The sequence below is a fragment of the Camelus dromedarius genome, chromosome 10, assembly GCF_036321535.1.
Source record: "Camelus dromedarius isolate mCamDro1 chromosome 10, mCamDro1.pat, whole genome shotgun sequence".
NCBI classification, from domain to species: Eukaryota; Metazoa; Chordata; class Mammalia; order Artiodactyla; family Camelidae; genus Camelus; species Camelus dromedarius.
In genome coordinates, this window is record NC_087445.1 from 25,417,976 (window position 1) to 25,433,340 (window position 15,365).

The window sequence follows — 15,365 nt, forward strand, 5'->3', positions numbered from 1 at the left end:
TCTTGTGCTTGAAGACACACTGATGGTAAAAGGCAGAGATGTGATTCCCTGAATTCAGCTTTACGTATTCTAAAGCCCATCCTCATTGTTTTTTAAAAAAATTCTTTTTCTTATCACTTCGTGCAGAGAAAGTGGCTAAAACAAAAAAACTCAACAGGAAAATTTTAAAATATCACCCATAACACCACCATCTAGTGATATCACTGTTAATATTATGGGATATTTGATTCCAGCCTTTTGTTCTAAGCATGTATATATCCATAACCATTTTCTTATATAATTTAATAACATAATTTTAACATCTACACTGATTTCTATGCAGTTAAATAACCCACTTACCCTTATTGGTCATTTAGATTATCCCCATTTTTTTCAGTCATACATAATACCAAGGATACACACAAACTATATTTTTATACATACTCATTTCTATTTCTTTAGGATAAATTTCTATATTTATCTTACGTACTACTGGTACCAGAATTGTTATGTCGAGTATTTTCTTCTATCCCTTTTTTTATTACAGCGTCAGGTTTACCTCTAAAAAGGAGCTTTGCACATACTCTTCCGGCAGCAGTGCAGGAGAGTGCCCGTTTCTCTCCATCCTTGCCAGTACATGGCATTGCCATTCTGTTTTTCATTTTGCAAGAAAGTCTTTTATTTTAGTTATTTACATATAAACCTAGGAGAAATTCATCAAGCTTTCATTGTATTTTATACCTGGCAGAGCTTCCATCTTGAGCTATAAACCCATAGCTTGTAGGTACACAAGCTGGAGTTGCTTTTTTTTGTTTTTTTTTTTTGTTTGTTTTTTAACCCCTTAATGAATGATTTTAGAGTTTGTCTTTTGGTGAACAACTGGAATTGCCAATTAACAAGTATAATGAATTGAGGTGTCTGAAAATGGAATGATCTGCCTTGGGAGCCAGTGAAGTCCCCATCACTGAAGTTCATCCAAGGATGGATGATCAGTGGGTTAGGGTGCCAGTGGTCTAGGTAAATTATAAAGTTTCTTCCTACCCTAGGGTTCTACAATGTTCTTTTCTATTTCTAGATTATTTGACTCTGTCTTTTTTGCCTTATCAACTGCAGTATTTTTTATACAAATAGAGTGACTCTAACTGCTATCCTTTGCCAGTAATCTGTCCAATGTAGGAGAATTATAAGTTGTATTTTGAAACTATGTATATATATATATTTTCAATACTAGAATATTTGCTGAATCTAGAAAAATAGCTGCCACATGAGCTCCTGAGTCTCAATTTTAAAATAACACACATATACATCCACAAATATATGTGTATAATTATAGCTAAATATATGTAAGGAAATATAGGTATGCTTGTGTATGTTTAGAAAGTTTCTAGGAATATCCAAAAATTATAATTCATAGTAGTTGTCTTCAGGGATTGGAAATTAGGAAAAGGAATATGGGGAGTTTTGTTTTCCACTTTAGATTCTTTTGTACTGTTGGCATGTTTTAATAATAGCATGCATATCAATTAAAACATTTTATGAAATTAAGGGAAAACCTGGGAACAAAATTAACTCCACATCAATAAGGAGCCAGCAGTAGCTCTTTGTGATTAAATTCTCAGCAGAGGAACTCTACAGGTATTTCTATGAATTGAGCAGCCTTGAAAGTTGGACTTTATCACCATGAGGAAGGTCTTTCCTTCTCAACTTTGGGTTCAAGCTTTGTTGGGTTAGCACCAAAACAACAAATCAGTGTAGACAAATGTAGTTAAATGTCTTTTGCAAAAAAGAAAAAAAGTCAGAGAGACTGTTAGAAGAATAGCCTGGGCTAGCAATCTTTGAGTTGCACTAGATATATCTCACTGTTTGGGCTGTGGATGTTAAATCCTTTTAATGAGTTTACTGAGGTGGTACTAATATAACAACAGTTTCGTTCTGGTCGCCATGTATATGGAAAGTCAAAGACTTAAATTTGGCTCACTTCAGGTGTCCTAATTTAAAATACAGAGAAAAAAAGAATATTCCATACTTTCAATTACAAGTGTGGATAATCCTGGTCATTTTTTTTATATGAAAATAAGCCATATTATCCAGAATGTTTTTTAAAAATTAGAAACTATTCTGCAAAAGCAATGGGATGCTGATAGTAGAGGGGACGTAACCGTGAATGTGACGTGCTCCCTAGAACTTAGACTTGAAGGAAGTGATTATCCTCTGAAAAGTCTGAAGTCAATCATAAGACATCAGACATCAAGATTGAAAACTTACCCAAGAGACAATCCAATATGACCAGCTCCTGATTGATGAGATTAACATTTTGAAGGATAAGATGTGTCAGTTACAGCCTATGCTGAGCAGCAGTGGACATGGTGGCAGGCCAACCAGGACAGTTAAGGGAAGTGGCTGTCCTGATGCTGCCAAATGAAGTGCTGGGTCCAGCAGTGCCAGGACACGATCAAATTCCTATCTCACTCTTGCCCTGATGCCTCGCTTGACCAGTCAGCTAACTTTCCATGACATGGGCCTCCAGGGAGAGGGCAAATGCGTCAGTAAAACATTATAATTCTAATTTTATATATCACTTTCTTGTAAGAGTCAATTTGAAGGATATTAATTATTTCTCCAACTGACGAATCCAATATTCTGATTATATCTGATCTCTAGGAATAGAATCTCTCTTGTCATCATGAGCCTTCCGAAGTCTGAACAAATCTAAGATGGTTTTGAACCACGAGGACTGAAGGCACTTTAATTTCTTGGGTGGCCATCCTGCTTTCTCCACGTGGCATGGGTCAGCTTGTGCCATGTTAGCCTTTTGGTCCAAGTTTTAGCAATTTTATTGATACTGTCATTACCAGGAAAAAAACCTCAATAAGGTTATATTGAAATGGTATGTGGTTGGGGAGAAATACATCCCAATTTGAAGACTTAACAACTTCTTCAACTGAAGAGTATGTCTGATTAAGTCAGACGTCTGTGAATGGAATTTACCTTTTTAAAAGAACTACTGAATATTTGGATAATCATTTAGTATAAAAAGCAAAGTAGAGTCTTATCATTTTCATTAGTAACTAGTTGAGGTTCATATAAGAGAATTGACAGAATAAGATAAAAATTGACTAGACAAACGTGTTTTAAACTCTATCAGGAATCTGTTCCTATTACCTAACACCCCATGGTGTCTACCTCATAAGTGGGTAAGGAGTGAGAATGAAATGGCATAATACACGAAAACTGTTTACACCACCAACCAGCATATTGTAATTATCCAGTAAATGTCAGGTGACATAATAAAATATTATTATGTAAAATTTTAAAAATAAAATCCAAACACATTAAAATTATGTAAGTGTATATGTGCATATATATGTGTGTGTGTGTGTGTATGTGTGTGTATATATATATATGCAGGCAAAGACAGAAAAAGACCTGAGAGGATTAATGCACACTGTCAGCAGTGGTTTCCTTTGAGGTAAAGAGTAATACAGGGGAGGTGTATTGGGAGTAGGTGAAAGGGACTTTTGCTTTTCTTTTTATAATATGTATATATTTATGAAAGTTTTATAATAAGAGAACATACATTTAATTTTTAAAAAGAAAATAATACTATTTTTAGTGGAATACTGAAAGACCCACTGGTAGTTGCAGGGTGAAATTACTGTAAAATATGCATTAACAATAAATGGCCATAATTTCTAGTGCTTAGAGACAGTACAGTTTGGGAGCAGTTTGGATCCAATATACAGCCAGTGGTTCTTGTTTGAATGAACCACTTATAGTCACCTACTCAAATTACTTAACCCCTGTAAGTCATATAATTTCCTTGTCTGTGAAATGAACATTGTAATAGCTATATATAAACATCTAGCCCAATAGTTAGCCCTTTCTTAAAAAAGGATGAATTATTCAGGTTTGATTTTAAAGTCTAAGACAGACTTTTGAAATATGTTTGAAAATATATTTTTTTCCTTTATGAAGTCTAGAAACAGCTTACACTGAACACAATTTGGATCACTATGTTCCAAGCACACATCTGGGAAGTCATGGCAGGTGTCAAGATTCCCAGTTTCTATTTCTCCCTAGTGAGTTATCTAAGATCCAAGCTTTATCTTGAAGAGAGTATCTCAGGAAACTAAAATGCTACTAGTAGTAAGCTTTTAAAACTCTGAAGTTGTGAACACAATTGAGCTCCACTACTGAGCTCTGAGTCCTGAATTGGTTGGGGCAGGGGATTCCTCACTAGCAGCTCTTGCGGGGTGGGATGTAGATTTTATGGAGATCTTGGTGATAATGGCAAAAAGAAAGGGTGTAATTGCTGGAAACCAGCTGGCTTTTGAATATGTTTATCCAAATCTTCAGTGTTCCTGAGACAGGTGTCTTTAGTTTTAGGAGGGCTTATGGTAACTACTCATGCAGTTTAACATGTTCAATGGTTTTAAATTCTGGAAGAAGATCACATATGTACATTGAATCCTGGGTGTCTGCATGAGCTTCAGGGTACTCTAAAGGATGAACTGTAACAGCACAGTCATTTTTGAAGGCTCCGATTCTGACCTCAACCTAGCTCACCCCCTTACTATCTCAGTAGTCTTAAGCATTAATAGTAAACCTCAAAGCTTTATAAAATAGTTGTGAAAACAGTGTTTATTTAAGGTTATTATGAGATTCCAATGGGATCACATATAAATGTTAAACTAACACAGTGCCTTGCACATAGAAAAGCCTCACTGATAAGTAACCAAGTATCAGTCTCAATTCCTCAGACTTCTTAAGCTACCAGAAATGATGTTCCACAATTCTTTAATCTATGCTAGTATGCTCTGCTTACACTGAAGCTGGGCAAAGGCTGTACATGTTTCTTTTTGGTTTTTGTGTGGAGACGTGGCCTCTGTGGAAAACCTGACCACATGGGAGGCTCTATGATAGTCAGTCTGGTAGAGGAGGTGCCCGTACTTCCATCAGTCCATCTAGGACCACTTGTGTGAGACCCTCAGAACAGCCACGTAACCCACATAAAACTCATTACTGCTGTCATCACCCTTACTGCTTTTCAATGCATGTGTAAGGACCAGTGGATTTTCTTAGATTATTTTGTAGAATGCTTACAATGCCCTAATAGAGATGCTTTTATCACTATTAACGGAAAGCCGAGTCCTAGAGTGGTGGTATAACTTGGTCCCTGCCACACACCAGTGAGTGAAAGAACCAAGACCAGAATGAGGGCCACTGAGAGTTGGACAGGCCCTCCTGCCGGGAGGATGGGCTAAAAGTCTCTTCAAGGACAGGGTTCGAGGCCTTGGGAGCCTGGTGGGCCCTGTTGGTTTGTTTGTACCCTGACTTGCTCTGGGCTTGACTGGAATCCCAGCTTGTCTGATTCCAAAGCCTGTGAAGGTTATGCCAAACCAGAGGTCCACCACTTGAGTAGTGAATAAATACCCTTTAAAGTAAAACAAAAAGGAACGTTCTTCATAGAAAAAACAGACAAAAATAACAAATTCTCAGGGACCCCAGAGACTCCAGCCATGAATCCTAATTTCAGAAGTACTTTCTTAAAAATACTGAAGTTTTAATATGTGGAAAAAGTCTTTTCATTGTGGCTCATCCCTATAAAATAGAAAGTAATATATATGTTTTTAATGCTACCAAGGAAGTAAACATGATCTTTTACGAGAAGTTAAAAAATTCTCATAAAATTTGTGGCCTCACCAGATCAGAGCAGTAGGTTGGGCAACTTGAGGGGAATGGAAGGTAATTGTTTTCATTCAGCATACATTCCTAGGGGCAGGGCAGGGCTCCTCAGTTTTTGAGTATGTCTGTTTTCAAGTTATGTATAAATACTCTCAATTCTGTGTGCTTCTAGCAAAGTAATGTTACTACCTTTGTCTGCACTGCTGTCCGTTTCGAGCCACAGTGGAAGGGAACATGTAGCAACTAGATTTATTGGGTTGAGTAAGTCTAATAATAACATTCCATGCACAAAATGACAGAAGAAGCCACTGTTTAGGAATCAGATTTCCTCATCTCCTTGACGTCTTTATCCCTAATATTAAGCCCTTAATTTGCATAGTTATCAGCACTTTTAATTCCTTGTACAAGGCACATTTGCCCTGAGAAATCTGCTCAGCTTTATCTTGGAATATCAGCACTTAGATCTGATTTCCACTACAGGATCATGCACCTGCTGACTGTTGATTTGTAATCTTTTCTCTCGCAGAATTATATTCCCATTTGATCTTTTCAGCTATCCTGTGAACCCATCAAGGAAGAAGCCTTCCACTTTACAGCTTCTCAGTATATCCCTAAGGGTTTTCCTTTCATTTTTGTCCAATTAAAAAAAAAACAAAACCCTAAATGATAAAATAGTAAAAATAGTCTTGAAACTCTTACAGAGCAAATGACAGAAATCGCCTAGCCTTTGACATGTGCAAAGCAATTGTGAAGTTAATTTAATGAAATTATGATCTCTATTTGAGGAAATATAACATAGCTTTTCTTTTTATTACAAAATAGGCAAGCCATTTAATACAAGGGGAAATGTGGAAAAGATCAATAAAAATCAAGTAGAAATCTTTCCTTCTCAAAAATTTTGACATCTTAGTTTATGTTCTTCTAGTATCATTTATGTGCCTTGTATCTATGGGTGTTTGTGTCCAGCCCTGGGTTTTGCCTAGAAAACTATTAAAGCAAGAGGTGAAGAATTGGGTGGGGTATTTGAATGCTTTCATAGTAAGACAAGATCAGTAACTAGTTTGAGACTGTTTCTCTCTCCCTATTACACAGCTGCTGTGCAAATATATTGTTGCTAAAATATGGAAATCAGGAAACAGTATCTTCAAATTAGTTATTCATAATGGCACTGCTTTGACCATTCCAACATAATACAGAATGGACTAAAATCTAGAATGGGGCATTAATAGGTAGGATACACCTCATTCTAAACTCTACTTTGATGTTCTGAATTATCAGGAAAGGCGAACTTGGGAGGGTGCATTAGATTGTTTCTAACGCCAGGCTCTGATTCTTTAGTGATTGCCTTTATAGTCTTCTGCATTTCAAATTCTGTCCAGAGTAAACTGAGGAAAGTAATTTTCACTCTCAAACTGGAAGTATGATATGATATGGACCTACTGAGATAGCACAAAAATCCTTTGACCATCTTGTGAAAGGAAAGTGCAATATGAAATTTATTAATAAGTGGTAAACATAGACTTTGACAGAGACTGTTCACACTTACTAGAAAAATATTTTGGATATTATGAGACCTTCTAAAGCTTAGAGTAGTATTTGATAAGTAATGCTTAAAGTCTCATTCTTAAGAAAATTTTGTAAAAGAAGTCTGTATAGACAGTGGGATACGACATTCAAACGCAGGACAGGACCTCCCAAGACTGACTTTTTAAAAGTAGGCATTTTGTACTATATTCTCAAGGTCTCGAAGCAGGCCTGGTACACTGTAGGCACTCAGTAAGTATCTGCTGATTTTGGAATAAACCCATATCTGAGACAGCCCTTGACATGCATCCTGATAGCTGCTTTTTCTTGGTTCCTCAGTACTCTAGGGACTGCTGGCTTATCACAGATTTATAAGAACTATATTGCATTTTGAAGAGAAATGATTGGGATGCAGACGGTAATGGGGGAAAACACAGGACGTGGAGTCAGATATGAGTTTAAATGGAGATTCTGTTCACTCATTAGCTCTGTGACCTTGGCCTGTTTTCTCAACCATCACTAAGACATAGTCATCTCATTCACAACATGTGGATGAAAATACTTCTTTCCCAGGATGACCTCAGGCTCCAACAACATGACAGATATTAAAGCACTCAGTGAACTAAAAAATAGCAAACAAATATGGTTGGGCAGACTTTGTACAAGAGGTCTGATATCCTTTTTCCAATTTCGTTGTAAATTTCCTGTGTGGATCCCTGCATTTGCTTATTGTGTGGTCAAATTTCCTTATGTCTAAAGTCAAAATAAAAATACTTTACACATTGGGATGATTTGCTCCCTGTCTAAAACACTCCATTGTTTACCTTGAATGGGCCTCTTGTATCAAATATATGCCTGCAAATTTTCTTCTCCATTGTTTTTCCTTTCCACACCCTTTGTTATGTGTATGTTATTAATAAGAGTTTCAACGTTAAGAATGGCCACAGAAACAGTTTTTCACCCCACTTCAATCTCAACTTGCTTCCTCTACACCTGCACCTCACAGACCTCAGAGAGCACTGGTTGTAATATTTATAGATAGGAGTTAAGGAAATGATTCATAAAACCATAAAAGGAGACAAGAGAGACAATGGTAAAATCACGTGTATGTAAAGAACTAGAAAGGTAGAGATTACATCCATGCAAGTCTGTACTGTAGTGACAATGGTATACACATCTCTTCTGATAGATAAAGAAGGGAGGCTTCATTCCTGGAAGTCGCTAGAAAGTCTTGTACATGACTAAGGTGTTTCTTTGGAAGGAGTTCTGAGGGCAGGACCAAAGCCTGATAATTCCAGACCATCCGGAAGAAAATGCTGTGAACAACTCAAAGTAATGAGCAAGAAATGTGAGATCATGCATATTACAAGGGGGCTGACTCATTGCGCAGGGCAGAGGGCAGAAAAGCGTCAAACTCACAGGGGCATTGCCCGGCTTCACTCCATGGGGATGCTAGGAGGAGACAGAACAGCAGAACTGCATCTGTTCCATGTTTATAACAAAACTGCCAAGTCTACATAAAAACAAATCTGTTGCTTTGCAATTATGCTGAAGCTGGGCTTTTTAGCACTTGCAAGAGTTATATCAAATGGGGGAAAACTGTCTCATTGGCAGGGGAATATACATTTTCTACCCCTTCCCTCTAAACTCTCATAGCCAGTGTTATCATTTGCTCGGTAGAGACCTTTATTAGAGTACAGAGCTGAACACATAACATCTGTTGTGGCAGAAATTCTCCTAGGTCCATATATAACTGATGCTTCACATAGGAAAAATAATGAATAGTCAATTTAGTACTCTGACACTGCTGTTGTTACCATTTCTGTTTGCTTTTTTGAAGTGTATTTTTCAATATACCATAATCATTATACATAGCAAGATCTAGTTTGGGGAAACAGATTTTTATTAACTCTGTGACATTTTCATTAAGAAAAATAGACAAGGCTAGAAAGTAGTTTTAGCTGAAAGTAACCAGATTTTTTTTTACTCTACAAAATTCTTCAACACACTTGGCTTGATATACTTCAAATAATAATTGCAAATGAGTGCAAGGGAGTTGAAAGCCCTAAATAGGCTCTTTGACCTTTTCATTTTATATTTTGAGCCCTCAGTTAATGACCAGGTATAGTAAATGCTTACTAAATACTTGTTGAATAATACGTGTATATGCAGCTAAACATGTATAGCATAATAAAATCATTTGCATTACAGATGTTGTATCAACACACACATAAACATATATACATATAGGTCTCCATATATATTTGCTTTCAACATCTGATACATTCTAATTGGGAAGAAAATGGATACTTAAGACATTAAAAACTTAAGTTCTTAAGTAGACCAGCTTAAAAGATCTTGAGAGACGTTTTTGGAGCCCTTGTATAGCTAGTGTGGTAAAAATTCTGAACATAGGACATGATCTCTGCAGAATGGCTTTTTGCACTAATATATTTGCCAAGATTACTTTATGCTGTGGAATTTATTCCCTCCCAGTGTTCCAACTTCAGAAAGAGAGAAGCTAGGGAAACACCTCTGGTTACTTCTTTTTCAGGCAAAGCCCCAGTCGGTAAGGTCATTTGTGTAGAAAATCCTTTGCACCATCCTCTGGGTGACTGAGGCACCCACTGCAATTTTCCTCTTTTCCAACCTGGTGGAAAATGCTGTTGTTTTGTGGTCATTTTCTTAAAAGGATTCAGGAAGGAATCATTTCCTCCAACCAGTTCATTGAATAAACTGAGGTCCACAGAGGTTAAGTGACTTGCCCAGGAGTTCATGGTAAGTAAATAAGTGTCTCTGTCTAAGTACATCCGGAATAACAAGTCTTCTCAGACCCTTACTAGTGCCATTGTCCTATTCTTAGACTAACGTTTGCAAACAGCACAGAAACAATTGCAGACTGAGAACTTAGGGGGAAGGGTAGGAAGTGGTCATTAGCAAATCCCTGGGCCTGGGGATCACCTGTTCTTCTGGATCAAAGCAGTGAAACAAGCTATTCATAAGGACATTAAGGACGAATGGGCCATTGTTTCCTGAACCAGCTGTGGAGACTCAGCTCAGCAGTGGCCTAGGAATGGCTGGGCTGCGGCACCAAGGGGCGGGGGCAGCAGTGGTGAGCAAGGGAGAAGGGCTGCCGGGACCCTGCCGCGCCACCTCTAGGCAAACCAGGAAGTATTTTTGCAGTAAGTGCAATGGACCGAACCACCTTTTTGAACCGAAAGTGTGAATGGCGTACAGCAGGCCCCAGATGGGTTCAGTAACAGCAAACCCTCGGCGGGCTGGTGCCAGGGAGGCCGCGGACTTGCAGCTAAATGGTCAGAGTCCTGAGCAGCGGGTCGGCGTCAGAAAGTACACAGAGCCGGGCAGGCTCCGCTGTTACCTTAGCAAACCGAGACCAAGCGAAGTCACGGGTAAACAAGCCTCCCTGCGGCTGCCTCCAGACGCGCACCCGCTGCGCGCTCCTGTCCCCGGTGTTTCCCACGCGCCCAGCGCTCAGCTCGGTCGCCCCAGCCGCCCTGTCTCTGCGACCCCACCTTCGGGTCGCCGCGTCTTTCGGCCCGGGCCCCAGCTCCCACAGCTGGCGCATCACACTCACCATCTCTTGCCTGAGGAGGTGAAGCTTGGTTTCCAGCCTCTCCAGGGTGCTGGAGTGGCTACCTCGTGGGGAGCCAGAGGTTGGGGAGGACGAAGAGGAGGATGACAAGGATTGAGGGAAACTGCAGCTGCTGCTGCTGCTGCTGCTGCTGCTGCTGCAGCCTCCGCCACCGCCCCCGCCACCGCTCCCCCCGCAGGGGTCTCTGTCTCTTTCCTGGGGAACCGGCTCCTCCCCACGGAGCGAGCGCACTAGGCTCTCGGGTACTTTGCGCCCCAGCTTCAGCTCGATGTCTCTGAGGTCGGGCAGTGGGCCGTCTTCCATGACTTTTCAAGAATGGTGAAAATGGTAATAAAATGCTGCGGATGAGAGGCAGCGCGGCCTCCAAGGCTGCTTCGAGATCAGCGCAGCCCTCCCGAGACGAGGTCTCTATCCTCGGCAGGTCCAGGGCACCGTCCGCTCCATAACCACCTGGCCTGCTCGGTCGGTATCAAGCCTGAAATCCGCACAGGACGCGGCGGGTCGCAGCCGCAGTTCCCGGGGCGCTGCGACTCCCACGACACTTAACTAAGATTATAGGGCCCTCTTCATCCTCTTCCTTTTTGGCCACCCCACTGCAAAGTTTAGTTAATGGATACTGCAGAGAGGGCGATATTGCAAGTACTATAGACCGAAAGAGAGGGAAATGAAATCTGTTTTAGCTTTATGGGGGGAAAAATTCACATTATAAAACTGTCCGTTCACATCCCAGCTCCGTTCACCAAGTGCCCATCTGGTACCATGCGACACAAAATAATGATGTGGCCACACTCCAGGGTCGTTTCATTTTCCAGCCATATGTCTCCAAGCTTTCGGAGTATCCTGGATTGTCAGAAGTAATTTCTGGTCAGGCATAGAGGAAGGAGGTCGGTCGTGTGTATGGAGGCATAAAAAAGAGAATTCTTTTAGCAGGAGTTTAACGGCTTCCTCGATGCGGCAGAAATACCCTTCTTCACATTTAGGCTGTTTGATCCAAGTCATTGTGTTTCTCCAAGCCTCGGAAACTTTAAACTCCGCTGGCAGGTGGACCAAACCCGGGCCAACCCCTGTACCGTATAACACAGGCAAGAAGAGCACCAGAAAATTTCCTACCCCTGCTGTTAGCAGTAGTTTCATCATCCTGTTTTAGTTGGGAGTACCTAATATACAGGGATTAGATTTTCAGGTTTCCAGGCAAAATTGCCTGGTAGCTGCGACTTTTACAACGGGTAACAAGTATTAGAGGCAGAAGGATGATTTTAAATGTAATGTCATTACCCATCTCCCATCTTCCTACATGGCAAAAATTTACCTTTAGAAGCCTAATGATTTTGTACTACTAAAAAGTGTCATCATTTTACCAAAAGTTCAGTGAGAATGTATAACCAAAGTTAATTGTCTTACCAAATGTTACAGTATGTCACCGCAAGCGGATGTGAAGAATTAAATAGCCAGAATAATTTATATGACTGCTAAGGATAGTGGTGGATTTTAAAAGGAGGAAGTTGCAGAGATGATTTCACCTTAATTATGGTGGGAAAATATTGACCATAACTAGTGAAAAACTTGTCTTTGATAATCTGTCTATGTTTTTTGACTATTTAAGAGAAACCCAAAGCATGCCATCTTTGTTCATCTGAGATATTTCTACTGAGTAGGTTATTATGAGCTATATAGATTATAGGTTTGAGTCAACATTGAATTTGTGTTAATAAACTTCAAGTAGAGGATACTGTTTGCAATCTAGTAAACTCTAGTTTTGGGGGTTCCATTGGAATATTTCAGAATACAGGCTCTTCTTTCTGGGACAAGTAATTATTTGTGTTCTTGGTCCCTCCCAGAGACATTACTCAGGTTTTACAGTTAGAAGCACATAGGCAGATAGATCTCAGAGTTTGTTTTTAGCAGAGCCTCATCCAGGAAGCCTAATAATAGGAAACAGGCCTTCTGGATGCAATATTTCGTGTCAGGGAGAAAGGTGCTGAAGTTCTCTCATCAACATGTCAGACATTGTATGTTATATCTACTCTTAAAAAGAAATGAAGAAAATAGTTGTAAATTAAGTGACCCATTTTAGAGTTGGAACAACCATTTATGGAATCAAAGGAGAACAAGACTGAATCTTAACTCACTGATAGAAACGACATACTTTACCCTAAATTTGGAAAACCACAGACTCATTGGATAAGAATTGTACTGTGACATGTAATTATGGAAGGCTTGTATTTCAGTAAGGAACAGTTTTGTTTTGGCCCTAAAGCCTTTACAAAGTTCAGCATAGGGCTGGCTAAGAAGAGTAGCTTCCAAATGCAGTATCTAGCTTGAACTTGAGAGTTTGTTGTCAAATTATCAATGTAACTGTACAAAAAAGGAACACCTCCTTTGCTGTGAGTCACAGACAGATACTTTGTATTTGATATGGAAGGTAACTCAAAAATAGAAAGCTTTCTTTTTTTCATTTTAAATTTCTGCAGAGGAAACTCCTCTGAGAGTAAAAATACGACCTTTACGTAAATTAATACTTTGTGTCAGTGCAATATAAAATAAACTTTTTAAAAAAGCTTAGTTATGTTAAGCCTTTTGAAATTTCTCAGTGCTTTATGACATTTTAGTTTAGAGACATTTTGAATGCAAAAATGACACATGAGAATCACAGAACTCTTACTAGGCCTCTAATAGATGGTGTTAACCCTGTTGTTACTGCTTTAGATGGTCTGATCTGAGGACATTTCTTACCCAAAATGTTTAAAAATAAGGGTCTTTTTTTACTTTTGGGTTTTGAGAATATTTTTTGTTTGTTTTGAAATTCTATGATAAAAAAAAAGATGATGAGAAGTTTACCTAATGACTAACTGTTGGCCTTATACATCTTGATTTGGGAAATTAGTTGATAAGAACTACAGTAATGGGTCCAGGTTGGGGGCTTGGGGTGAGACTGAGGTCATCAACAAGAAGAAGAAGGCACACAGGGAGAAGAGAGAAAGAAATAGGAGGGAAAAATTATTCTGAGTAATTTTTTTATTATTATTATATATATATATATATATATATATATATATATATATATATTTTTTTTTTTTTGCTGAGCCCTCCTTCTGTGAAGTACTCCCTTCCTGCTCCTATTTTTCTTGTCCATCTTCAACCTTGTCTTGTTTTCTTAATAGCATTTGTTTAGCATTTTCCAGCAACAACCTAAACTCAGGGTATTTCCCCAAGTCTAATATATTGAAAGGTAAAATCATAAAAGTGGTTTTTATTTGTTTGCGGTATAATTTTTTAGACCCAGATTACTTTATTATCTGCGTCCTTTTCTGACTACATTATGTATGAGCAGGATCTGCCTTTTTTCCATTTGGAATGCCTAAGGAATCTAAGAATGGGTCTTCAACTTTAAGAGACAGTTTTTTCCCCAGTTGGATTGTGTTCACAGAGAAGGAAAGAGAGCCTCTTGTTTATCATTAAAAAAAAAAAAAAAAAAAGTAGCAGCTAATTAAATAGAAACATTGTTGAACTCAGATGACAGGTTTTAAAAGAATGCCTCAGTTGCAAAAACAGAGTGATGTGGTACATGCTTCACACGTTCACCCTTAGAACACTTCCTGGTATGAGACAGTCAGTGTTTAGAGCAAAAGTAGACTCAGCAAGACTTTGTGCGGCGTGAGTAATGCCACTCCTTAATCTGCTGCTGGCATTGTGCTTAAAAGAAAAAAACAAAGGCCTTCTACCTTCTCTCTGGCACTGACTGAAAGTTTACAGCAGTCCCAACTTTTGCTGGTGCAGAGTTCAAGGACTAGGGCAGAGTCTCTAACCCGAGACTCCACTCCCCACCACTCAGAATAGTGTCAGGCAGTTAACAGCCTCAAATTACCCTGAAGAATTTTAGGAAGTAACTACTTAATGGGCGTTAGGTTCTTCAAATCTTGATTTTAACTGTGTAGAGGTGCTGTTCCTAGAAATATTTTTGCTCAGCTGATGACATGCTTAACCAGGAAGGTGTCATAGAGAACTACGAATTGTTGATGTATCCTATCCATGCATAGTGGAGTTGTATGAATGATACATCTGCTAAAGCTACGAAGATCTTACACTACCTTTTTGTAGGGTCATTTAATTTACTTACAGTTTTGTAGCTGGGTTGGGTCTGTTTCACTAAGAAGAATGATCTGGTTTATTACCAATCTGAGCACTTACACATGTGTATGCCATGTATATCCCTCTATTCCTCTCTCTCTCTCTCTCTTTCTCTCTCTCTCTCTCTCTATCTGCCTGCCTGCCTGCCTATCCTGTCTGTCTGTCTGTCTATCTATCTATTGGAAATCTCTCTCTCTAAGAAGGACAGAGCCTTTAAATAGTACTCTGATTGGAGCCTAATTAATATTTATAATCAGAGCTAAACACTTTACAGAGAGATTTACTAGACAATACTAAAAGTAGGTCACCAGGATCTAAGTCTGCCTTATCCCCTCTTCATAATCCCTTTCAAATCTCTCTGCCTCCATTGTTTGTAATAGAGTCCTTTATTTCCTTTTGCTTGCTCTCCTGAGCTCTGAATTTCTACTGAAAGGTG

General features: G+C 39.1%; 1 protein-coding gene across 1 annotated transcript in view; it reads right to left on the reverse strand.

Annotated features, from left to right (window-relative positions):
* The window catches only part of LURAP1L (leucine rich adaptor protein 1 like), a 43,909-nt gene extending 32,049 nt beyond the window's left edge, over nt 1-11,860 (reverse strand). The window contains exon 1 of the mRNA XM_031449740.2: nt 10,784-11,860. Within this exon, the coding sequence (XP_031305600.1) occupies nt 10,784-11,104 (321 nt within the window). The 5' untranslated portion in view covers nt 11,105-11,860. The remainder of the gene's footprint in view (nt 1-10,783) is intronic.
* Between the last annotated feature and the right edge of the window lie 3,505 nt (nt 11,861-15,365).